General features: G+C 37.8%; 1 protein-coding gene across 5 annotated transcripts in view; it reads right to left on the bottom strand.

Moving 5' to 3' along the window:
- The window catches only part of syt1a (synaptotagmin Ia), a 151,781-nt gene that overhangs the window by 10,367 nt on the left and 114,226 nt on the right, over positions 1-27,188 (bottom strand). For 4 of the 5 annotated variants that reach the window (XM_032589045.1, XM_032589042.1, XM_032589044.1 and 1 more), the window contains 5 exons: positions 20,340-20,512; positions 16,380-16,505; positions 10,696-10,863; positions 8,058-8,225; positions 5,909-6,026 (listed from right to left, as the gene is read on the bottom strand). In XM_032589045.1, the coding sequence (XP_032444936.1) occupies positions 5,909-6,026; positions 8,058-8,225; positions 10,696-10,863; positions 16,380-16,505; positions 20,340-20,512 (753 nt within the window). The remainder of the gene's footprint in view (positions 1-5,908; positions 6,027-8,057; positions 8,226-10,695; positions 10,864-16,379; positions 16,506-20,339; positions 20,513-27,188) is intronic. The other variant, XM_032589046.1, reaches the window with a different exon arrangement.

Raw genomic sequence — 27,188 nt, forward strand, 5'->3', positions numbered from 1 at the left:
AAAAAGTTTTTCTCTGAATTATGGCAATATTTTCTTTGTAATTCACCAATTAGTAAAACTTGAAGCACGTGAGGAAGGAACAAATACTCACAATGATATTAGTGATCAAATGAGATCTAGAGCTAACAATATCCTCCACCAAGCCTCAGAGCATCAGAATGGATAAGCACCAAAACTGAATCAGATCTCATAATTAGTCGATGACACACCACTGACTTGGATAATCTGGATTTATCTCTGGATTCAATATGCACAAAGTCTTTATAAAGTTTGAGAGAGGCCATGTTTGGATGGTAGAGAAAATATTCTTAGAAGAGAACGCAAGATTTCCAGTAGCAGCAACAACTGAATGAGCTTAGCTCCTTTAATCTTTCATCCAATTTAGAGGGATAAGGGCCTGACTGCAGAGTGGCGGACTGGAGCAAGGCATCTGACATGAAAATAGAGAGAAAACGGTGTAAACAGAATTGGGGATGGAGAAAAGCAGCAGAATAAATAGATGACAGAGAGTGAAAAGGTAACAGGCCTCTAATGGAGTGGGTGTCCATTATTACTCTCCTGCTGAGAGGAGCTGAAGCGCTGGGAAGATGAAAACAGTGAAGGAGGGCTGAGTGCATGGGAGTGGAAGTGACTGTTATTGTCGCAGGAAACGAATGCATCCAAAAGTATTCACATGTACAGCTTATCCAACACAAACATGTACTATATTAAACAGCAACATGGAGCCTGGACAGTGGATTTAACAAATTAAACACTGAACTATGTTTGAGGTCTATAAAATGTGTTATATGGCAACAAGCAAAGTTGAAATAAATATTTAACTTACAAAATTCTAATATTTTTGTTATTATCAGAAACAAAGATAAAGTATGCAAAATACATAAAACAAACAGTGTAGTCTAATCCTCATCCCAAAATATAACAAGACCTGATATCACCAACACAGTTTTTAATAACAAACAGTATTTTTGGCCTAATTGTTCCAAGAGACAAAAACAAACATTATAAAGCAATAAAAGCACAATTAAGGATGCCAGGATAGTTTATGTTCACCGTTTTAAAATGGAAAACAGTGTTAATTTAGATATTTAAGGCTTACATAATATAAAGGAGAAATCATCTTAGTTCTTTATTTTACTGTGCTCCCTCTAATAACATTTTAAACACTTGGCAAGAATGGATTATGATGGCTTTGTTCAAATAGTTTTGTTTTTTTGCTGTCATCAAGTTTTGCACCTGGTTTTTTCCTTAGTTGCATAAAAGAAAGTAAAGAATGGTATTCTATTGTTTTTATTTTGAAAGCCTGATTCCCTTATTCACACTTTTAAATCTAAAAATAAAGCAAAGCTACAATAGTCATTTCTACTGTTTCTTTATGCCCAAAAAATACAATGAGGCAGCTGAATGGGATTACACATGATAACACATGTGATGCCACATCAGGGCCATCCAGATGCTCTTATCTTTGCAGCCAGCAGATGACTGTTTGGCATTATTGGGTTTCGGGAGGCTCGTTGTACCTCATATCCGGCCCATTTTTCCGTCTCCTCCCAGACGAATGTAATCGCTCCCATTTTACGGTTGAATGGGAGCTCTTGTGATGCAAGAGTGCTTCCTCACATATGCGTACAGCGGGGACTTGTCTTCTCTGCCCAGAGGGTTACTCATCTGCGCCCTGGATCTGGGCCCAGGTCTTTTTTTTTGGGAGGGGAGTGCATCATTAGTGATCCATACATCTTCCTCTGTAAGCTAGACACAGGACTGTGGATAAGCTCCGACCCAAATCCATGACAGAGTGGAGTCAAGTTCCTAAAACTGTCTAATTTTTTGAATTTCAAGCTGGGAAGTGCTTAAAGTGGTGACTCCTTTTCTCCCTCATCGGAGTGGAGATGCCTGAAATCGATTCTGCAGTACAGGTTTTGTACAGATACAGAACATCTTCAGATATTTCCTGGAGTGTGGCCACTGTGGGCGCCTGCAGAGTTGTGCCAAATGAACACCAATACTGCTCAGTTAAATATAGCTCGCCTGTCATCTTAGCTTTCCTCCCATCATTTAGGATTTGCCATGGTGGGTGCACCCAGGGGTGGCTGTCGGTTCAGTTTTACACACTCAGCTCAGTGGTGAGTCCTATGTCTCCAACAGACACACAAGCATTTACAGTAAAAACTCTTCTCTGTGGTCCACATCCACATTAACAAGCTCTTTACTATCTAGTAGAGGCCTTTAGTGTCATAGTGTACATGACTGGAACAAGCCTCACCCAGAGTAGAAGCTTTTAAAGTGTTTAGCTCACCTGATTTAATCATAGTCTTCATACCAAATTTTTTAAAAACATTTGATCTATTAACTTTTATTAGCGTATGCAAGAGGAGGAAACACAAACATTACTCTTCACACCAGCATTCTCTGGCTCATTCAGGGAGATCCTGCGGTTTCTTTTTGACTGAGGTAGCCTGGGAAATCTTAGGCACCCAGGAGGCATCTTGATCAGAAGTCTGAGCAACTCCGCAAACTTCTTTTGATGGCTTTACTTTATTGATAGAGCTTCTTATTTCTAATGCAGAGCCTTCCCAACCAACAGGAAAAGCTAATTTCAGCTGTTGTGATCTCTGTCAGTCATGAGACATATTATGAGGGTCAGAATGTAGACAAACCTGTGAATCAAAAGCTTCACTTTTTTGGTCAGATCTTCCCTCGCAGCACACTGGAGCATTACCCACATCTCCAGCTCAGTCCTTTTATTTTAACAAATTTCCACTAGCGGGAGAGACTGAAGAAGAAGAACCACCACCTTTTTTCCTGTTGAGAACTTTCTGTTACTTTGAAAATGGGTTAGAAATTGACCAGAAATCTTAAAATCTGCGTGTTTTCTAAGCATTTAGGTCAAAATAAGGGGAGGTAGAGGGAAAATTGAAGCCTAAGAATCAAACCTCGAAGAATCCCACATGTAATCTTTGTTCAGTAAGATTTAGAAATGTTAAACAACCCAATGAAATCTGACAAGTAAGATTTGAACAATAATGTCAGAAAAGAAAGTGCACACACATTAAAATTACATTAAAAGTATGTCCAGAAGGTGAAAGTCAACAGGCATGTAAAGCAAAAAACTCCCAGCTGATGATCTATAACTCAATAAACAACTTTTCCAATACATTTGAATGTTGATCAGCAGTGAAATGCATAATTTGCCATAAGGGTTCAAACTATTTTGGCAATAAGAGATCATATCCAAATTATATACCCCAAAAGCTTCAATGGTAAAACATTGCTTTAATTGAAATCAGCATAGTTCATCAGCCAAAGATAAGTAGTCAGACAAATTACTCAGATCTATTAATGGCAGCTTTAAAAGTTAGAAGTGTGAGTTCAACCTGGTAATTAAGCTTTTAGGTAAACATTCAAGTGTCACAGTTTGAAGCTTAAATAATTCTCAAAAATAAAAAGACATTTAAATTTAAAAGTGTTCTCTAATCACTTTGAAATTGCTTTTACATCAACCTAATGATCCCTGGCTTACATAGAAACTTGGAGGAAGCCTCCCTGTGGTACCAGTCAGAAGCATAAGACAAAGAAACCTTCCAGCAGAAAGACGTGATGCGGAGATAGCGCCTCGGGTTCAGGGCAGCGCAGCTTCATTACCGTCCAAACAGCACCTGTGTGCTTTGATAACCCCACTTTTTGCAGGCCATTACTTGGTTTTATGCTGCCTCTCCGAGGCACTTCGAGAAGTACAAAACGAGGCAAAGAAAACACTTTCTTAGTCTTAACATCATCATACTGAGTTAGTCTCAGGAAGTTAGCCTTTCACTAGACCTCTGAATCATTTCTGATGTTGCTAATACCAGTATTACAGTGCATTAGCTTGAAAAATGTAGATGTTCCATTTTGCACTGCAATTAGATAAACTGCACAAAATAGAATGACACATCCGTGGGAGACTGAAAGAGTTTTAGAGGTTATGAGGGTGAATAAGTCATTTTCTTGGCTGTTGGACAAAAAATGCCCCCTGGAGTTAAGCAATTCAGTGATATCTGATTGCCTACAAGTCCACATAATGGCTTTGTATTGTCGCTATAAACTGTGCAGCCTGCAAAGTGCAGAAAGGAGTAAGTTGTCTGTAATGAGGGTGGGATTATTTTAAGACGACAGCTAAAGAACATGGTGCTTTGAACATCACGGCGGTTAAGAAGCACAAACAGGAAAAGTCACCGAGAACTTTTAAAAAGAAAATTTTGCAGCCTTCTTTTTAAGTAGCCCAGTAGGCCAGTCGGCTCACAGTCTGCTTCATGAGGAGCAAATCAAAAGAATAATGTCTGATTATACATTGGTTAATGATAATTCCCACATCTTCCACTGTGAGCCATAATTAGGCATGGTAAACAGGATGACAAAAGCGGAGAAGGCTGATCCCAGGCCATCAATTACATGTCCTCCTTCTTAAGCTCTGGCTGTGCATCGAAGTTAATTATTGTTGTTGAAGACCTGCCCGTTATTTCATCCCTCTGCTACATGCTGTTTTGTTTTGTTTTTTTAACAGAGAAAAAGCACTAGAAGCAGCAAAAACCTTAAGAATTAAAGTGAAATTTGACCGTAAGAAACAAGCTGTACAGAGGCAAAGCTAAATGCGACAAACAAACTGGTTCTCAAGCTATTTGGTCAAAAATGGCAGCATTTTTCCTCAGCTTATTGATGTGGTGAAAGTTCAAAATGTTCACAATCTCAGGATGCAAAAACGGCAGTGGTGAGAGCTAATGCTGCTGTCATAAAATGGCAGCAGGGGATGGTTTCCCTCACCCATTGTGGCCAAATGGCTGCTCACATTGGTTTCAAAAATGAAAGAGAACCCTGAGCTTTTAATGTGCACTGTGTTACTGTCCTGCACGTTGTTTAGGCACATAGTGAGACTGGCCTGTCAAGCATAAGGCAAGTGGACCCAGGTGTGTGGTAATTGTGCCGGAAAGAGTCGAGGCAAGAGGGAAATGCACAATGGGGAATGTGCAGGGAAAAAAATCCAAGGAGGAACAGACAAATTACAGTGTGATTTTGTGCTTTTAGAGTATGTGTATGGAGGGATCTTTAAATGTATCTGACCAAAAAGATGCTCGAATTAAACATTAGAAATAGACCTAATTTGATAGAGAACATGCCGATTCCTAAAAGTGAATTCAAATGATGAATATGAGAGCAGGTGTCTTGATTTTTTGAACGACTGCACATTAAACTGCACAATCCATCCATAAGAAGGAGAAATATCCAAACAGGAAAATAGATACCCACGTTATTTTTGAGAGGATGTATCTAAAATTCAATACAAACATTTTATGCAACCTCCAATGTAGTCTTTATTACTTACTTGTAATCTAGCACTCTACATAAAAAATGCAGTAGCATACAGGGGTAACCTGGTGATTTATTATTCTACTTCAGTGCAGTTAAGTGTCGCAAAACCAGTAAAATTTACGAATCATTTTTTTCCAAGTCTCAAATCCAACTTATGAAACAGTCCATGACATCTATGAACATCCTCCCTTTCTTAGAACTAGGAAAAGGTTTTCAGAGCTTAAAAGCTTTAAAGGCTCCAGGTAATAACTAGTAATTTTAAAATATAGAAGCTCATCACCTTATTCTAGTGATGAATCATGTAAAAACGGAAATATGTTTCACTTAATTTTCAAAATGTAAATAAATAACCATTACAAGCTAGACTTGCATCCCATGGACATTATCGTAAACCAGAAGACAAATTTATTCATGTGAAATTCAAGCAGAGTTTGTGTGAAGATGGAGAAACAATAGTGTTGTGGAAAAGGCAAAGAGAATACTGCTGTGCCCATATAATTACAGACAAAAGCCCTGTTACTGAAATAGTCACTGGGTTCATATTAACATCATTTAAGCTCCTCACCTGACAAGCCGCCCACATCCATTTTTTTCAGGTTTTTGGCCTCCAGGATGACCACGGTCAGCTTGCCCGCAGTGGGAACGTATCGGAGAGAGAAGCAGATATCGCCCAGCTTCTCTTGCTGTTGGAGAGCACAAATAGTGATACACTTGATACATTTTATGTCAGAATCCCATGCTTTTCCAATTGAGTCCATTTTTTAATCATAAATACAAACCATTCTAAATTTATGTCAGATGTTACAACATCTATCAGGTTTTGAATATGGAACCTGAGAAAAACCAGAGAATGGATGGCATATTTTGACATAAAACCATTAAACAGGATTCCAAACTTTTACAGAATGATTACAAAAACAGAACAACTAAATCGAAATGTACTATCTCAGTGGATTGTCGATAGGCGAGATTACAAAGAAACAATTCAGATGAGCAAACACAAAGCTGTCACTTCCCTTTACACTTCGCAATACAGCAGACATGTTTATGCCTGTTTATTTCAGCTCCTCACCAGCAGAAGAAATGAGATTGGATGCTCAGAAGCATCAGTGCATCTGTATCAAAAATTAATGTACCGAACACTGGCAGAGTTATTAAACAATGCTCAACTCAAATCAGCACGAATGAAGGCATAAAAGTCTACAGACATTTTCTATCGTTGCTTTAAAAGCATCAAGGGGGATTTTTACAGAAATTGTTTTAGATCAGATTGATTTTTCTTCTATATTTGGAAACTGTTAAAGAGAAATCTACAGCAAACTAATGAACACAAAAACATATGAACACAAAAAACAATGATGTTTTAAATGTTTAATATATTTAAAATTGTTTGAAATCAAAAAAGTTGTGTCAATCACCATGTGTGAAAAGCTGTTAAAAGACAATATGTCAACAGTCAAGTAAAAATATGTGAAACAAAGCTATTTAGTTTGCTAAACTTAAGTCTATTCGAGATTAAACTGCAACTCTCAAGTGTTCTCTGCTTTATACGGCTTCTAAAATCAGCTTTTTTGCACTTTCGTCTGGGGGAAAAGTGCTGCAGTCACTTCATCTCTTCTCACAAATCAGCATCATAACACTGCTTCGTTATGATGGGCTTAAAGAGTTAGTCATATTCTGGATTTCTCCTTCATCGAACTAAGAAATGCAGCACACACCTGTTTAATGTGTAGCAATTTTAAGAAAAGGTTTTCAAAATCTACAAACTTGTCCTGAATATTGACCTTTCAGAAGGTTTTCATCAGGATTTAAGATCAGATGCAAGATCAGATCGCTAAAATGTCCAAAATCCTCAACTTTTACTTTGTTCTACCCAGCAACCTTTGATTGTATCTGATATAAAAGCTTTAAAATAATAAATAATATTACTCTTATTTAACACGAGGCACCAGAGGCTGCAAAATGTAAAAACACATGTAATTGAAGCATTTGGGAATAGTGAAGACCTACTGTAGGTTCTTTATTCTTCCTTTTAAACAACAAAAAAGACCAACTGATGATTCGATACTTGAAGAATGTTTTGTGCAAATGCATGGACATTAAAAACCATGAATATCAAGCACAGGAACATGCAAGAAAGTATTGTTTAATGTGTAGGAAACCCCAGATAACTTGGCTTAGCTGGAAAACAGATGGTCAGCATGAGAAATATAAAGTTACACTCTGGTGCAGCATGTCAATATAAGCAGTAGTGGAGCCACACCAAAACACGGCCAAGTGATGCCCTTCAACTAAATAACTCCACCAACCACTCCATGGTGTGATAATTAACCTTCAAATCAACTCACTGTAATGCTAAAAATAAGGTTGCCAACATGTGCTATATGCCATGACATTTACCATGAAAATTGAATTTCCTGAGCTGGAGACTGGAAACTCACACTTCTATTAATTGAACGGAAAGTGTGGCCATATGATTAAGTGACATTTCGAGGAGAAATGGATTTCATCAGCCACGCCAGCGTGTTTGAGGAACAAGCAGCAGCAAAGTAATGACTGCAATATCACTTATGCAATAAAAACACTTCTATTATGGAAACAAGAGGTACAATGTCAAATTTGAGCCTTGTTGCGTGATATAACATAACCGAGACAATGGCAGACATGTCTGTGTAATATTTTTCTATAATTGCGGCATGAATGTGAAGTCTTACCTCCTCCTTCTCAGCACTCTGTAGATCTCTCCACTCCTCTGTTACGCGGCTGAAGTCCACCTTGTTCATGGGCACCTTGATGTCGCCAATGGCATCGTGCTTGGAAAAGCGGTCAAAGTCGTACACCGTCATTACCAGCGTCTTGCCACCAAGCTCTACGTAGGGCACCTAGGGAGAAAACAGGGCCTTTAAAACAAACAGTTTAACCAAACTAACATTTAAATCAGATTTTGCCCCATTTTGAAGATATCATGGGTGCAGAAAAAGGCTAAAAATGGCTCCCTTTGCAATGGTTGAAGATCACCTTAATGTCTCAGGAACCTGGATGCAAAATCAAATGTCAAATCAAACCTCAAAAATCCTGTTTCAGTGTAAAGCCAATCCCTACTTCTCCCTTTGTATTCACAAATTGTTGCGTACTTATTCTTTTTCACCATTTTTCCTTGCTATCCATTTCCATGTTTCTGCATGTCCACAGTCAGTTTCAGCCTCGCTTTGGAGGCGGAAACACCATCAGTAGGTTTCAGTACATCCTACCTGCTGTGTAGGTGCAAAAACTATCAAGATTTTCACCACAGCAGTATGAGAAGATGTGGCTGAGATTGCTTTTCTGTATAAATACTGAGCAATAGACAGTGTGCCCTCCATCCTAAACAAGAAACTTGTGCTGTGATCTGCATATATTTCAGAATAATAAGGCATTATGCATGCAAAGCCCAATCTTCCACCCTCTTGGCGAAATAAATTTGAAGTCTTCCATCTAATAACTCGCCAGGTATATCTGGCATTTGAAAGGCGGTTTGGAAAAACTCCCAATTTTCTGTTGTCTATTAGCTATTGGTCCATATGTGCAATTTCTTCTTAGGACTCTGTAGAGACCGTCCACATTTTTAAATTCATGGACTACGCACTTAAATAAATCTGTCAATGTTAAGCTGATTTCTAGGATAACTTGATAAACTGAAAAATGTTGTCAAATTGTAAGAAAGATGTAATGGAAAACAAGGACATTCATAATACATTCCCATTTAAATATGGTTTTATAAAGTTAGATTCATTCATGATTTCTAATCCTGTTCTACATTTAAAAAAAACAACAAAAAAACAATGTATCAAAATCTGAATTTTCTGCCATTGTATGGCCGATTTCAGCTGCCAGGATTATTTTGAGACACGTGGAAGTGGTAAATCTCCAGCGTCTCAAAATAATCACAGCAGCTGTGATGGTTCAGACATTACTACCTCCTAGGATCTTTTTTGGGCTTGTGGAAAGCCTGACAGATGCTGACGTTCCTCCTTTCATATGGGCAGCTTGATTTTTTCATGTTTCAGTTTTCTTATGCAAGTCACATCTTTGCCAAGAGCAAGGACAGTTTGAATGGTTGTCTTTCGTTTTAGCCATCTGCTTTGATTTTATTCACATTAGTGTAGAATTGTTTGAAACTCATTAATTTTATTGAGATATTAAGTTTAAAAGGACTTGACATGCAGATCTAGGTTCAGGTAGACAAACAAGAATCTTTCTTTCTCTGTCATGTATTATTATTTCCAATATATTTTGTAGTAGTCTATATTAATAATCATCCAGGCTTTCAGAGGGCCTTTTAAACATTTCCTTAGGATTATCTTCAGCTCAGCTGCTCTAGCTGATTATGACAAAGCCTAAATAGTGGACAAAAGCAATCTCAAAAAGGATTGTTTCACAGATTTAATCAAAGAAAAAATTGTCTTTGAATCAATATAAAATAAAATCCTGTCTAAGCAATGTGAAATCTAAAATCAGAAGCAGATAATGTATCTATGGAGACAACTACATTATGCCTAAATGTGGCCTAAAGGTGACTGATTTAGGTCAAATAAGCAACAAGCCAGACTTTCAAGGGCTTTGCTTAGGCTAAAAATTAAACAGGACTGAATGGGTTAAAAAAGTCCCATTTTAAACATTTTCTGGATTGAATAAAGACAAGGACCTGGCTACATTTAAAAAAAGCTATAATAAGGATGCCCAATCAGATTCTGTATTTGAATGGAAAGTGGCCAAAAGTCAAATTTAAATGGGCTCCTTGCAATTTGTCTCATGTCCTCACGCCTCAAGCCTTGAGTTTAGGAGCCGTTTTATGCCTGAATAATTTCATAAATTGTCAAAACTGGACTTTTTCTTCCTAACGGAAGTTTCTTAATGAGATTTAGGTGCTTTTGGATTTAACTTTCTGATCTAAGTGTAGATATTACCCCGTTAAAAATAAAAACTTGCTCATAAAAAGTTACATGAATATCTCATTGTATTATGCTCAACGTACATCAAATGCCTGAGCTCTCCACTGTCAAACAAATGACAAAACTTTCTCCACTGCTAAGCAGTAGCCATTCATCAATTATGGCTGTGTGGAGGCCTGGGTGCACATTGCATCTGCCTGTGTTAATCCCAATCATACTGAGCCTGAGTGTTAGTGTGTGTGAGAGATATTCTGTCAGGAGCTTGTTAATGCACCAGCTGGTTGCTGTCTGCACACCTTCCCAGATTTCAAGGCTGCATGCAAATCAGATTGTCAACAGAAGTGAAAGATTTCCAGCTACAAAACTGTGCAAATGTGTTGGAGCACTGAGCCAAAGCTCAAACCACTAATGCAAGACGTACCTTGAAGGTGAACTGTTCATTAAAGACTGGGTTTAGGGTCTTCCTGTGGACCTTGGTCTCAAATTTCTTCTTCTTGTCAGGCAGAAGGTAGACCTTCACATAAGGGTCAGATGTGCCTCCCATATCCATGGCAGGCAGCTCTGCAGCCTGGATGATCCCCACTATGAGCTGAAAGAGGAAGGAAGAGAGTACACAAATTATAACTCTGCCTGTCGACTGACACACATCATATATTAGATAAAGAAATACCACCAAAGTATGGCTCTGGACCTAAAGGAAACTTTCTGTAAATGTCAGCATCAATTATTAGGTAATAATGGTATCCTAAAGATAATTTGGTGTCATTTTAACTGGGAGATGGCTCCAATATTAGAAGGTTACAAAGGCAGAACATGACGGCTCCTGAAGAGTCGGTAAAGGCCACGACGTGTCACACCAGGAATGAGACGTGTGTTTTTTTTCCCCTCATACAGTTGACAATTGATAACCACAGCAGGGGTCCTGGGTGGCTGATTGACCCGTCAGTCAGAGGCTGGACTCAAAGGCCTCTCAGGAGGTCCTGCTAGTCAGTCAATCAACTTCCTATCAGGCAGCCATCAAGCCACAATCTGGAGGCTGACCAGGGCGCTCAGCCATTTAGCTCCGCAGCTGACAGGAGCTGCATCAGCTTCCTGTGTGGAGCTCCACCGGTGATGATGCAGCAAATAAAAAAGTGGAGAACAAAAACAACCACCAAGACATGTAAAGGAAAAGTTGATGGACTATTTCTGTGGCTTTGCATATTTATTTTTTTGGAAATAACCCATCTACTAAAACTTCTCCAGTTGTGCAGATGCATTTTAAATTATGTAGCACAAAAACATGACAGTAAAATATATTTAAGGAAAAGTTTTATGTTTTAAATTCAGCCAGTTTCTGAAATAAGGACGACCTATTTGGAGTTTACAACTTAATTTTTTTAATTCTAATGTATCTTAAAATAATTTAAAAAATCATTGAAAGCTTTACAGTCTTTAAAGATGACGCCTCCCCTATTGTATAGTCTATTTAAAAAAAAATTAGATTTAAGTTGAAATTTTGCAGTTTTGTGGAAGTTTATTGTAGATTAGTGGGGCATAAAATTTTTATTTTATCACTTCAACAGGATCTTCTCAGTGATATTTATATGTATAAATAACAGTTATGAATGGATGCATGAAGAAATAAACTTTTTCCAAAATCAGCAGTTTGTATTTCCAGATGAGAAAATACAGACAGTATTGGTGGTCAACCTAACCGAGCACCAGTCACCACTCTTAAGGTAGCTACTGAATTTACAGTATATATAATAACTTATAATTCATAATATAAAAATTTTATACTATAATCAGTTGAAATTTCAGTTGGAAAGGAGCTACCTGAACTAACTTATGCTTTCATGATTAATTATAAATACTGCAAGTTTTTCATTTCCTGGTGACCAGGTTTAGGAAAATATTTCCATCGTAGACAGATAAATACATTTGAGCTCTTAGAGTTTGATGACTTAACATATCAGAAACCTCCTTGAGGAAATATTTGCATATCTTATAAGACAAAAAGGAGCCAATCTAGCTGCCATTTACTTTAACCTTCACAGAAGTACGCTTAGCACCGGAGACAGGAAGTGGCACTTAGACTTTATGTGTAACAATTGCTCAATGCATGATGCTGTCCTCCTGATTTTCATCCATCCGTCCATCCATCAGCACTGTCAGCAGGAGACACATCACGTCACACCTTCTTTACTGTGGAAGGCATTGATGCCTGAGGAAAGATTGGAGCAGGAAAGGCTGATTTCCAGTTTGCTGCTTCTGCTAATTGGCTTTGTTGTGTTTCATCATTTAAAATGGCAAAAAACTGCATTTAACCATCTGGCTGACACCAGACCTCAGAGTCAGAACTGGAACAACAGTGGCTCTGTGTTTGCACATCTGTGGGGATTTTCCTGTTTAGCTACTTACAGCAGAAGACTGCTGGTGTAACCTTTGTTTGTGAGTTGAGCTGCAGTCCTATGAACAGCCTGCTGACCAGAATGAGCACACACACACCAGGGCATCTTACACTGAGGACTTTCTCTCCCTAATGCATCGATAAACATTTCCACAGAATAAAAACTGGCTGTCCGGGGTAATATTACCACAATGGCTTTGAGAGTTAGTATGGAAATTAGCTGACTGTTTGATAATAAAACGAATATGATTGTTTTTTTAAATTAATTTCTTATAAATATTGAGTTTCCATTCCACTTGTTCTGACTGGACACAATGCTGTATGTCTGTGCCTGACCTGCGCTAAGAACAATGAATACGGTAATGATGTTGAAAGTGGTTCTTCCTGCTGTGCTGAGATGACCCTTTGTGGTTCATTTGCTGTCTTTGCCTCATGTAGTCTCCTCGCTGCTCCCCGAACGATTTGGATCTTTTATAAAACCTTTTTTCCTCTCATTAGTGTATAAATCCAGCATCGGGCAGCAGCTATTTGCAGTGCTTAAACAATGCTTTCTGTGTGGACCTGGCATTAATCTCCAAGTGCTTCTGCACCCCGATCTCCCTGATTTAGTATTTGCACACATGGAAACTGGTGTTTACAGCTTCTCCTCGGAAGGACTTGACATTTGCTAAGTTTGGGGCCTTCATGAGACAAGAGTCCCATTAAACACACTGACATCAATTAGCGGGGAGATCTTAAAGTGAGGGTCTTAAAGGTGAAGAAAAAACAAAACAGTATGCTTACACGGCATGTCTATGAAGCATAGTTGTGACATTTTGATTATTGATGGTATTTATTTTTTACAACAACAAAAAATACATTTCATGAGTAAAGACAGTTTTTAGAAGGATTTATAACTCAGCCTCCAAGGCTACTTTTTCAGGAATGTTTTAACTATTTGAGCATATAGCAAATTATTACTGCAACATTTTACAGCATAGTTGTTTAGGTTTTATATTCATACCTTATTCTTGAAGGAATCAAGGTTTTAAAAGGTGTCTAAATTAATCCAGTGTCTTCCTGGGTTTTTTGTTTGGCCTGTTTCTTAACTTCCAAGATCTCCACTGAGCTCAGCCTGTAGCTTCTTTGGGGTCCATGTCACAAATGTGAAAACTGTCATCCATTCATTACACTTTAGAGCCATGGTGGAGCTCATTACCTTTGTAATCAAGAACCTCATAGAGACCTGTCACCGCCTTTCTGTACAAGACAGATCAGCACTGTGAAATGTAATGTCGTCCATAAAATATCTTTTATGAAAGGCTGTCTCCTCCGAAAGAAATAAGGGTATGGATGACTGATCAGCTACGATGTGTGCACTGTGTAATTTAATTAGCAGCATCACTGTCAGGAATAATTCACAGGTGAAGCTGTAAAACATTGATATTGACCAGGGAGAGGGTGTTGTTTGCATTATAGAGTGCAGGTAAAGGACTGTGTAGTATAGTTTAAAAATATACATACATTGTTTATTGGAGGGGCTGATTTTACAGATCTGAACTCTATCGTTCTCATACAAGGTATCCAAATGCATTTAGTGCTTTGATTAAATGTAAAACTGTAATATGTGTTAGATCAAAGGAAATAGAATGGCCACAGAAAATAAAATTTGTGCCAAACTCCCTTCCCCCAGATATTTCAAGACTATTTCCTCATATTTACAAGAAAAAACTTGGAGATTCTTTGATGTCAGAAGTAAAATTATCCCCCCAAAATTTATAATTTTTCACAGATAAAAATATGCTTTGACATTTTAACGTCAGCAATTTGCACAGAAAAGTATTTGAAGTTTGATAAGATTATAAAGTCAGACGTTTGCAGCAAAATACTAGAAGTCTTTTTTGAGATGCACATCTGGATTGAGAGAAATCACTGAGAAAATTATACAACTCAAAAAACTTAACAATAAAAATTTGTAATAAGATTTAAGCTCCTCCTGCTGTCTTCATATTCGTCAGAAGGTTCTGCCAGCCATTGCATCTGATCTGATTCAAATAGAAATTTCATCCTTATCAAGTTTTTAACCCAAAGACGGATAATAAAAGCACAATATGGAGGAGGTGATGTGCCAAAAATACAGGCCAACCTCCAACCTTCCACTCATCATCAAAGTGACTGAAATATCTGTTTCAACAAGTAAATAACTTAAGAATGATTAATACAAATCAACACATGGGTGTGTCTTTCTAGTTTTTAAAATTATTTCAAGTTGATTATTGTGTAATTGTTTCACCTGGAAAAACAAGCAAACTGAAAATTGTCTTTGTAGGCTCTAAACAATCAGGCTTGAATTCATGTAAAGAGGCATGCTTGGTGCACAGACGCCTAATCACAAGCTGTCATATCTGTTTATAACAGGGAGTAAGGTATCCCAGCGAGGGACGGGGTGTTCATGCACCGCTTCCATTATCTGTCGCACAACATCTGGTAAAAGGAAGTTGATTTAATCCCTTATTCTGCTTTTTCAAAACTCACTCACTGGAAAAACTGTAAAGACGGCAGATATCTGCAGGGGTCACATTTGATTAGGCAGAAATAAAATAGAGAAACAGATAAACCACAAACTAAATCCTGGCAGGGTAATGTGTCGCTCTTTTAGAAGTTTCAGTTGGAAACATAGAAAGTTAACCATTAACTCCAGACAAGGGTTTACAGTGAAAGTATTTCAAAAAGAGCAAAAATGCTCTGCTGAGTTAGATTCTTTACGGATCTTAAAGCAGGATTTCAATGCGACTCCTCACAGCGTGCCAACTTTTCAGTGCAACAAAAATGAAGGGCACAATCTAACTGTTTATATTTAAAACAGAAAAAGAGGAACTATTCATACTACTGACAAATAACTGTCACATTATGAAAAGCTTAAACTATTTTGAGACAGCAATAGCCATTTAAAGTTAAATTTTGTGTTTTAATTTAGATAAACCACCTCAAGTAGCTATTTAAATTGATTTGTTAAATACAAACAGCTTGTATTTTATGCCTGATGTATCCATATTACATAAAATTTCCTTCATAGTAGGAGTTGAATAATTTTTCAATTGCATCAAAAAACCCTGATGAGAATAAAGATTTTCAAGCTTTTATTGTGCAGAATGTTCTTTTTGTTGTTTTGCTAATTATAGAGTAAACCTGGGAATACAACAAGCTCATTTAAGTTAACTATTTAGTGAGGGTATTATGTTAATTATTATAATATTAGTTATTAGGTTAACCCTAACCCCTTAACAGATAAGATGCTCATAGCTTTCAAAATGTCGTTTTAGAACAGTGTTAGTTTAATGACAGTGATGACTGGAGCTCCTTTTCTTTTTATGCTATTTTCTATGCTATTTCTATGCTTCTATGCTTTCAATTATTTATTTTTTGCAAACAGAATTATTTTATACATTTTAATTTGTCTGTCTTTTGAACATAAGTGTGTATAGGAGCTCCTTTTCAGTGCAAAGCAACAAGTAATGGAGGAGCCATGCTCCTATCGATACACTAGCACTGTCTGTGTTTCTTTATTAATGGTGTAACAGAAACTTTTAAAAGTTTTTATAGCTTTTTAAAACCTTGGTATACAGTGATACTGTCAAACAGCCAGCCTTAAAATTAGATGTGACAATACTTACGAGAAGAGGGTCTTTTGCAAAGTCTACACACACTGAGTGATTTGGAGAACGGATCCTTACCGTATTCTCTGTGAAATTGTAATCCAGGGAGTATTGTAATTTGCCCAGTTTCTCGTCCTCCTTTGGCTCGGGATCTTTCTGCGTTTCAGTCAGCCCTGTCTCCGCATCCTCCTCATCCTTCAAGGCCTGAAGGAGACACCCACCAAGAGTCAGTGCCGCCTGTTTGTAGCGGGGCGCTAGCACCCAGCCAGCCGTTCCCCCGCCCACCCAGGTCCTGCCTGCGAAAACCTACTCCTGCAAAAGCCCCCACTTGTTTCAAACTGTAAAAGGGGGAAAACGAGGAGGGGATAACGGGGAGCAAGCACTAAAACATGGCAGTTAACATCAGGACATGCTCTGTGATGCACTAAAGCCCCAGGCCTGGTCCCTTTTGGTGCTTTTATGTCAGTCTCTGAGTGTTTGAGTCTGGGGGTCAGAAAGATCAAATAATGGCGCCAGAAATGAGAGCAATGAGAGGAAAGAGAGATACATAGGGAGGACAAAAAGACGGAGAGAGAGATGCTTTCAGAAAATATAGCAGTAGTACAATTTTCTTTGATGGCAGATTAAGTCTTTGGCAAGAAAAAACTAAACTGGGAAATGTGAGAAGTGGCAGTGGATGAGAGGTGAACGTGGCCTTTCTCTAGGCTGGCACCGAGGTGAGGGTGGCAGGTGGTGGCACAGGTGGGGGGAGGAGAGGTAGGGTGGTAGGAGAGAGGGAGTTCCCCATAAGAAAAAAAACATGCGATTAAAGAGGCAAAGACTAGTTCTCAGTCATTCAGAGTCAAGAGTTGCCTTTCCGAGGTGCCTCTCATCGTTTGGCATGCAGAGCATTCTCTGTCATACAAACAGTGCTCTTCAGTGATTCCTCATTCCCATGTCTGGTTACAACCTCAGACATACAGTCACATTGTCATCATAGCCCTAAAGCTGTACCCCCTTCTATGCCGATGTAGCTAGAAGCATCATGCCAGCGGTGGGTGGAAGGTGTTGGTAAAAAAGGGGGGTTGTAATGTACTGTACATTGGGGCCTGCTTCTATTAGTTAAATTAATCATGTGAAAGCAGGAGGCTGAACAACACAGACTGGATCAGGAAGCTGCTGTTGGGATTGGTCTCTGCCTTCAGCAGAAAAATTGTCCAATTAGAGCAATTTGATATTGTAGACAAAGAGAGAAAAATGCAGCAGGTAAAATGATTGAGGAAAAAATTATCTCTGGGAAAGGTGTGATCAGTTTTATCAGAGCTGACAAGAAAAAAAAAATTATGCTAAGCTACATCTAAACCAGCTTCAAAATGTGCACCGCAAAATACGAGTACAATCAAATGTGAGAAACAAAGTAGTACATAATTATGCAGAGGAAGTACAAAGAATTGTAGTTTCCTGAAGCAAAAATCTACAAAGTGTAGCATGAATGTTTTCCTCATTATTCTTTGCTGAACAGCTAGTGTCCACTTTCATGTCATGGCTTAGATTCTCAATTGGATTTTGGGCTGGACTTTGACTGCATCAACCTAAAACATAAATATATGCTTTGATCTACATTTCACTGTAACTCTGTCTGTGTACTTAGGGCCATTGTGCTGCTGGATGTCAAACCTCTGCCTCTGAGGACGGTAAGTTAGAGCTGGACTTATGCTCAAATGACGACATAAACACGGCTCAGTTGTTGCGTTTCCATTACAAATGTGTGCAATGTTTTGTTGATATACTGCTAATGCAGAAAAAATAAAAAATGTTGTAATTGCAGTGTTTCCAAAAACCCACCTCATCCTGGTCCTGGTGCAAGAACTTTTCAAATCTGGCGAGTTTCCAATAAGCAAATTTATTTTCGTAATTCCAATTTGCGCAGTTTTAAGGTCAATGGACACTCAGCTTGTGAGATATTTTCTAACCAAACAACTTCTTTATGATTTCATCCATGACCTGTCTGCTGTGCTAGTTGTTCTTCGTGTCGTTTATTCAATATTAATCTTTAATGAAGCCCAGAGGCCTTTACAGAGTAGCTGGATTCATGCCAAATTAAACACAAGTGGACTCTATTTACTAAATCTAAAGGCAATCTGGGTTTAATTTTGGCATATCAAGGTGGGTGAATACAAATGCACACCATGCTTTTCACATTTTAATAGTAAAAAAATTTGAATTTCTTTTCTTTCACCTCATAATTATGCACTGCTCCGTGTATGTCTATCACAAACAGTTTCATAAAGCTCTGTACTTGTAAAGCCTCTCAATCATTTTACTTTTGCTTTCATTTGAAATATAAATGATTCAAAAGGCTGGAGACCTTGGCAGCTTGGCACAAAAAAAGTCTGTGTGGGTCAACCTCATCAATGCGCACCCAGTGTCTCTTTCATACATATATATGTGCATATGCAGGTTGTAGGCACATATATATAGTAGATATACATGTACAGTATGCATAGTTACATATATTTGGTTCTATGGGAGCAGTAGTTGTTGTCAAGAGGCTATTAAAAAAGAACCCAAACATCAGAGCAGCAGGCTTAAGAAGATCCAACAGCAATTGGGAACCTACCGCCAGTGACCATCCCGAACAGTCATCAGACACAACACAGATAAGGAGGACATAGAAGGAAGAAACACAAATTAAAACAACCACACACAGGAGTTAACACACTAGAGTCTGGGCACACCATGAGAAATGACTGCTTGCCTCTAAAGAAGCAGAGATATGCTCTTTAAAAAAAGAGAGTTCACATCTCTTTATTGTAAATAATTGCAGTTTAAATATGAATTCTTGGTTGTGGAAGGGCAGCGGGGATATCAGGAAAACAGTCGATGAGCAATGCAATCACAATGCTACTACTTCCACGCTTTTTACTCAAACATTGCATCAAGACACTTCCTCAAAATCTATAGTATTTCTTTCTTTAAACTGGAGATTTCTGCACATCTACCATCAGTTTCAACCTTACTAAAAAGGCAGAAACACCATTAGTGCCCTCAGCTTGCTTGAAATGTGTTTTGAACCCATATGTTTCTAAACCAAGTGCAATTTTATGTCCAGCAGGAGATCATTTTGTACTCCAATCCAGTCCTGAAGCTGTATTATTCTACAATATTTAGCTGCATAAGTCCTGCAACACACCTGAATCAAATGAATGGCTACTTACAAGTCATCTGCAGAGCTCAATGACATGCAGATGAGGGAATTTAGTTATTTAACGGAGGTGTGTCAAATCAGGGATGCATCTAAAAATTGCAGAATAGTAACTCTGACTTACAGGGACAAACTGGAAATAAGTTTATTGATTTTAAAGTTGTGGCACAGTTCTCAGTCGACTTATTTCCAAAAACATATTTGTTACTTTCTGCCTGTGACTCTGAGCCACCTCTGATGGCAGAGGTGTTGTTGCCGCTTATTAAACACATTTTCATTTGGGAACTGCTGAAGATGGCACCTTTAATGAAGCCATATAGGCATAATTCATTGTCTGCACATCACAACTTCCCCTTCTGCACTGCTAAAAAATTGTTTAAAGTTCGGTAATGTCATTTCTCTGGGTGGTTACCACTTCATTACACAGCTACTCACACTCTTCAACAAGTGAGCAGGTCCACATATGACAAAAAAGAAGCAATCACACCAGGAGATGACAGAGATTTAAGTCAAGTCATCTAAGTAACCAAAACTGTACTGTTTTATCTATATTCAGGGAATTGTTAAGTTAATTCGGGTGTAATAATTAAGGAGTGAATTCACACAAAATAAAGCAGTGGAAGTATTTGATTATTAAATTCACTATTCTAGTGCAACTTTGTCATCATGTGCAAAAGAAAACAAGCATGAAATAATGCCAAACAGAAGCAAAAACAACATATCAAGACTCATTTCAAGAGAAATACCTTCAATGTCTTGTATGTGGTCACATGAACAAGTTTGAGCATAATCTTAGCCTCTTCAAATGATTCAGAGTTAATTTATAAGAGATAAAAGCGGATTAAAGTTTGTACCTCGGTTTTGGTCCCATCCATGACGTCCTTCATGTTGATGGCATTTTTGCCCTTGTCTTTGCCCTTCTTTTTGTTTTTCTTTTTGAAAATCCACTTTTTGCAGACGCAAAAGCAGCAAGCTAACGCCAGAATGATGGCCACAAAGGCAATCGAGACGATGGCCCATGACGGCACTGCGGAAAAAAAAAAAGAAAAAAAAAAGAACTCGGGTTAGACGTTGCACATGAAGGGACGTTTTTGAAAAGTGGTGATTACGCACACAAAGAGGTGAGATAAAAGCAGGAAATTGTGTGGATCTTCACTTTAGCTCTCGCCTGGGCCCATCAAGAAGTGGCAGACTCCAAGCGACGGGGAGAAAACCTGACCGAACACCTTCAGCCAATTTAGTGGAAGTAACAGATGTTGGCATTTTCCACTTGCCATTTAAACAAAAGACTCCGAGTCAAGCTGACACTTTCATGGCAATCAGCGTCAGCACAGAGTGCACGGGGAGTCAAGGTGGTGGTGATTTTGCGGGTGTGTCTGATGGGCATTAATTCAGGTGTGACCATGACAATCCAATGATGCACTCAACCTGGACGGGTTTAAATGGGGTTTTCTTTCTTCCTGACACCTGCCACAGCCTCTATTATATACTGGGTTTCTGTGCAGTGTTGAAAACCTTTGAACTAGATTTCAGTTTCTTATCACCTTTTTGTCACATCTAAATGTTAATTTAATTAATTAAAATGACAGAGAGGCAGCCAGACTAAACACAAAAAGCAGTTTATGCATGTAGTTTTTTATCTGTCTATTTCTTTAGGATTCCAGAAATATGGGGAAAACATGGAACAGGAGCTCACCAAAATTACTCCAAGAATGCAGTGATGAGTACCAGGAAGTTGCAAAACACCTCAGCAATTGAAGTCGGGACAAAAATCACATGGAAATCAACAAGCAAAAATAAAAAAATACAAAAAATCCAACATGGCTGATTTAAAAGAATTCTGCAAAGAAAAGTGGATAAAATTTCCTCCACAAGTATAAGTTATCAGAGCCTTGATGTTACATGTTGCTGCTAATGAGTGTCACAAGTAATTATTAAGTTTAGGAGGCAAATAATTATTCAAATGAGAAAATAAATGATCGTCTATGTCTTTTTTTCCCCTTAATCTTCACAAACCAATGTAAATCACAATAAAGTGAATCAGAGAAAACATTTCCATTTGCTAGTCTTATGTTTGAAAAAAATAATGCATGAACAGCTTAAAAATATGTCCAAAGGTTAAAATCTGGTCTGAAACCTTTCTTAGCATTTCTGGATTTCACAACAATCAAAAAATACACCACTGGCTGGCATATTTAAATATCTTTATAAAAAGACACAACTATGTCCAACATTTAAAACGAACGTCACCTACTCATTTATATTCATGTCTTTTCATTACTAACCTGAACTATTATTTTTTAATTTAAATTTTTATGTTAAATCTCTAAAAACTACAACACATTCAATGTCATCAGAATGCTTCTCTGTTCTGAAAAAGGTTGATTCGCTGTTTGTTCCCTCTAGCATATGCTGTTGGCCTCCTTCATGGCCTTGACTGGAAAAACTGGGACAAGCAGCAGTCAGCCTCCTGTCACATATGAACTGTCAGAGCCGCAGCTCAACCAACACAATGACAGCCAGCTGCAAACACAGTGACACCTATCTGTGCTGCAGTCAGCCGTCAGCCTGAGCTTCCTGCTTCCTGTTGACACATAGGAACAGCATGTCTCCAACACAATAACGTGAGGGTTGGAGGAAAATCGGGAGGTTGAAAATAGTAAGAGACATCACGAGATGGCTTCTTCCAGCAGTCAAGGTCGTCCAACAAACATCAAAATGCCTAGAAAAACGAAGGTAGTCACACCCCGAAATGTGTGATAGAACAACATAAAGTAGAAAATAATTAGGAAGCAAAAATAAAAAAGACAACTTTGTCACAATGATTGTAATTACTTTTTTAAGTAGGGGTTTGTCCTGTGACCAGTGGGTTCCTGCTCCATTTGTCTTAGTCATTGTGAGAGTAAAATGGGGTGAAATATAAATCCACACCCCAATTTTATGATTAAAAGTTAAGTGAAACAGTTTATTATCTAAAAGCCCAATAATACACTTATAAGTTTATGTTTAGATTGTGGCAAAATGTGGAAACACTGAAAAGGTGAATACTTTTATAATACGTTGCATGAGAAGCAAAAAACAATATGAAGCGAATATCTACTAAAAAAATTAAACTGGTTGGTATTTTTTAAGGGATATAGTCATTGTGATAAATAAAACAGTCAGAGAAAATGAAAATAGCTTGAATTTAGCTGATATATTTCCTTAGAGAGAAATAAATCAACTCTAACAAAACCCATATAAAACTCGACACAATCCATATCTCAGAAAATAATCCAAACATCCTCATAAACTCAACATGCCAATTGAAAACACGAGCCAGGTTAAGCTCCAGTCCTCTGAAGTCTATCTTGTAAAAACCCCAGAAGTTTCCATCAGATCAGAAAGAAAATCTTTTAAATTACAGCAGTTCACTCTGCGCCTGTGCTGACTAGCCTTCAGTTGTGGTTCCTTTGCTGAGGTGAGAGAGAAAGAAGACAAATCGATTCCCTGTTGACAAAATCAATAAGCACTCTCCTCCAAGGAAAAACAGTGAGTGATGCTCTGAAATAACTTTAGGATCTACAGCTCCGGCCTTGCCTCGGAGCGCCACGGTAATGGAGGTGACACTGGATAGGCCTCGTTCGCCATCAGCCTCCTAAAACTTTATATGGAACAAACTGCAGCTCAGGCATTGTTCATAATTTCCGATTTATACTCTTGATACTGGAATTTCTACTGGGGATATTTCTCTTCTTATTACAGTGATAAAACATTAACAACGCAGGCAAACATTAGATTTTATATGCATGAATATATGTTTTCATATTTTATCTTGTAGTCACAAAATGCAAACACAAGTGAAAGGGAGGAGACAGGCTTTGAAGCAAAGTGTCACAGATGTGACAGGTCTTGAGTTGGCAAAGCGCTCTGAAAAAGCAATCAGCTTTCTTTGGAAACTGTAGAATAGTGATTTTATTTTTTTCCCCAAATGAAAGCATTCATTAACAGGAATCTCATAACTACTTATGTCACTGCTGGAATCTTTCATCAAAGAGCCTGATGGAATGCCATTTAAACTGAAATCCATGCAAAAACTCCCTGGCTTTTTCTTATTCATCAAGCCCACATCTTCCAGTGAAAGGCACTTCTGTGATCCTTAATTAAAGGAACCTGAGTCCCAGAAAGCAATAAAAGCATTCCCTAATTAACTACATTGTCTGAGTCTTTTCTCGTGACAGAAATGGAGCGAGAAAGTGAAAAAGGGGGTGAGCGGGAGCGCACACTGAACTCTAACTCCCGACACTTATCTCTTGTTCCACCGGGAGACGTGGCATGGAAAATAGAGTTTCTCTGATGGGCTGGACATGCATGGTGGAATCCAAGTTTGCTGCCCCTTGGGGCCCAAGACACTTTTTGGGTTTCAAAATGATGAAAGAAGAAAACTCCAATTACCTACAGATGCCTTCATATAAGTCAATGTGAAAAATTAATTTGTAGTTTCTTCGCATTTTGTTTTCATTCATGTAGTTTGCTACCAAAATTTATTAATTTCTGTCCTTGAACATTTCCAAAGAAAAGAGTCGCTTTGTGTGATTAAAGCACTTTACTGTGGGAGTTTTGTTTTGATATATTGATTACAACCTAACTATTTTGACATCACTTAAAGGAAAAATTTATGATAACTGCATATTGAACAAGTTTTCCATCACCTATTTTCAAGTCCAAACAATCTTGTGCTTTAATTTTAAAGCACATAAAAATTAGATTGCAGAAATTATGCACTGATCAGGATCACTTTAAAATATTACAACAAAGTCTGACTACTACAAAGGAAAGTATAAAGATATTAGAAAAAATCAGCTTTATATTCATTTTTTCATACTTTTCATTATATTCTTAGTGCAAGAGAAATGCTATATTTAAAGGGTTGAAGAATTGCAAAATTATTTTCTGCTCTTAAAAATTACAATAAAATTAATTACACTTAAGTAATGCCATTAAAGTTTTTAAATGTCAGCTGTGTACATGAAGTTTATTTGAGGAGGACACTGTTAGCTTCACAACATCAAAGCCAGTTAGCCTCGGTTGTTACCGTGACAACAGAACTGGGTTTGGTTTTTGCTGGTTAGTTATCAGTGTTCAGCAGCGAACAGAGGCGAAACACTATTACCTTCAAATACAGTAAATGTCAGCTTTCACTCAGGGACATTTTTGGTCTCTTAAGGTGCTGTGGGCGATTCTATAGGGACTTTATTCAGACTGTGAGAAAAAATAGTGACTCATGAAATACAGAGCAGTGACTGAAACCATTCTGAGCTTGTTTCTTGGGAAACATCCACTTACTACGTGTATATTGTTTCCTCTTAATAAATGAAATATTAATTCCTTGGGTTACTTACATTAAAATTTACTTGATTACTTGGAATATTTCAGTGTGAAAGAGTACATTAGATAAATAGATTTCACACATGCTCTGTGTAAAACTGTGAATATTTTGCAACTGATTTTGTAATCTGTCATTTCATGTGTTTTGTAATTTTTACAAGCAGTATTGGAGCTGTATGCTCTGTCTCAATGTAATCACCATAAGGAGTCACATTCTTATTCATCCTCTCTCTTGTAATACTGAGCACTTTACACCAGAAGGAGAGGTTCATGCTGGACACATTAACAAGTGTCTGGGTATATTTGTGTGTTTATTTATGTGCTATATTGCATCTGGGTTATATCCACTTTCCAGAGCGAACTAATTCAGTGTGACAGGACTTTGTTGGTCAATTAACCTTCAAATTATATCTTGTTATGTCTATGAGATCAACACTGCCCATGGCTTTACCCCACTGTGGTTTGGCTAAGCTGGCAATATAGCAGCAGCAGATTCAGCAATGAGGGCTGAAAGCAGATGATAATGAGATTTTGCTCTGTAAATCTTATGTTTACACCAAACATTGAGCTGCAGCGGAAGCACCATGAAGTAGTATTATTTCCTGTTTAGCTGAAAAAAGTTAATTGAAAATGAAAATTGAGGTGTTCATGTTTCATTTATTTTTAGAGATACAGTCAGAGTGCAAAGGTCACTATGTGAACATTGTTAGGCTACTCCTGCTTTCACCAATCCCTGAGGGTCTCAGAGCTTTACATTAGTTCCTAAAATGACAGTGGATGATGAGGCCTGCCACCAGCAGGCAGGAAGACCCAACGGGTCCTGCTGATCCTCCACCATAATCCTCTTTAATAAACCCTGCTGTCTGTTGACTGGGAGTAGTCACAGTGTTAAATCAGTCCAGACACTTTCAAACACAAAAACAACTTTGTGCTGGGAATTTTTTTTAGCTCTGCAGGATAATATTTTTTCTCCTCTAACAGATTATAGTTTTATATTTCAACTGGAGAAAGATTTTCTCTTTATGTACCATTTATTCTTCCAGTACTCTCTCTGTTATTTGGAGAAATGGTTTGTATGTTTGTAGTTATAACTCAAACAGTTTGCGTTTATTGATTAAATCTTATCTGCAATGGATTTTTAGAAATAAGAAGTTTGGCAATCTGGTTTTCTTAGCAGCAGCTGCTGTGTTTCAGTGAGCAGTAACTGCATGTTTTAGTGTGATTACAGCTGGACTTCAGGTCTGGCTGTCAAAGTGTTTATAATTGTGGAGAAGAAAAAAATCTGAGCATTAAATAATTGATAATAGAGAAAGTTGTTGCTGGATACTAAATTTTAACAGCTGAAACAAGTAAAGTTTTCAACTAATTTTCAATTTTGTTTATTTTACCATGTTTATGAAAAGGATCTCTGTTTGTTTCTTATTTTACAAATCTTTGTAGTGATTTAGTGTAAATAAATAATGCTGGGATATGTAGTTTCTTTGTTTTTTTTAAAGAAACATTGCAAATTCAGATGCATAACTGTCATTAATTTGTCTATTAAATTTTTTAATCTGTTCTGTTTTTCAGGCAGAGCAATATACATCATACAACTTCAGTGAAGTTGCTGCACAAATTAGAATGTATTATTTTTTAAAAATTCTAAATTAATGATATAAACTCTCATAGTGAATATATTTGTAACCTCTCCCAGAAGTAGGAGCGTCTCACCAATTGTCAAATGGAAAAAAGTAATTTTGTCATGATTTATATAGGTTTAGTTTTTGCTGTGCAGGAGGTGAGGGCTGACAAAAATCCCCGGCTCAGAAGCGTGATGACTGACAGAAATTGAGCAGCGAGTTAGGCCTTTGTGACAGCTTCATGCCACCACAGATTCAAAGCCTGTGGAGCTTAAATTGGGTTATAAGCCTGAAAGAAGATCTTCTGCAGCTGCGGTGGAAAGGCGGTGCCGAGCATGCAGCTTCACCTCTCACATTTTCTTGTTAAATTTGCTGCATGACTTTCCCCCAAACCCCATCGATATTCCACAAGGTAAACAAGTCTTTTGGGCATTCATCATCCGCTTGGGCAGCACTGCAGAGCAAAGTCCCCTGCTTTTGATAGAGGGGATGAGGTGATAGAAAACAGTAATAGGTATGACCCAGCAGTGACAACCTGCATGATGGTCAGTAGGTTTTTTTGGATGATTTTAGAAAACCTTTTCTGCCAGAGGTGTGGTAAAGATAAGTTAAAAAATGATAGAAAAGAAAATAAATTGAACACTCAACCTGCCACCAAAAGGGACGTGAAAAATATGTTGGACCTGGATTTCTGCGGACTGTCTTTTGTGATAGAAT

Source organism: Xiphophorus hellerii, chromosome 17 (genome assembly GCF_003331165.1).
Source record: "Xiphophorus hellerii strain 12219 chromosome 17, Xiphophorus_hellerii-4.1, whole genome shotgun sequence".
Classification (NCBI taxonomy): Eukaryota; Metazoa; Chordata; class Actinopteri; order Cyprinodontiformes; family Poeciliidae; genus Xiphophorus; species Xiphophorus hellerii.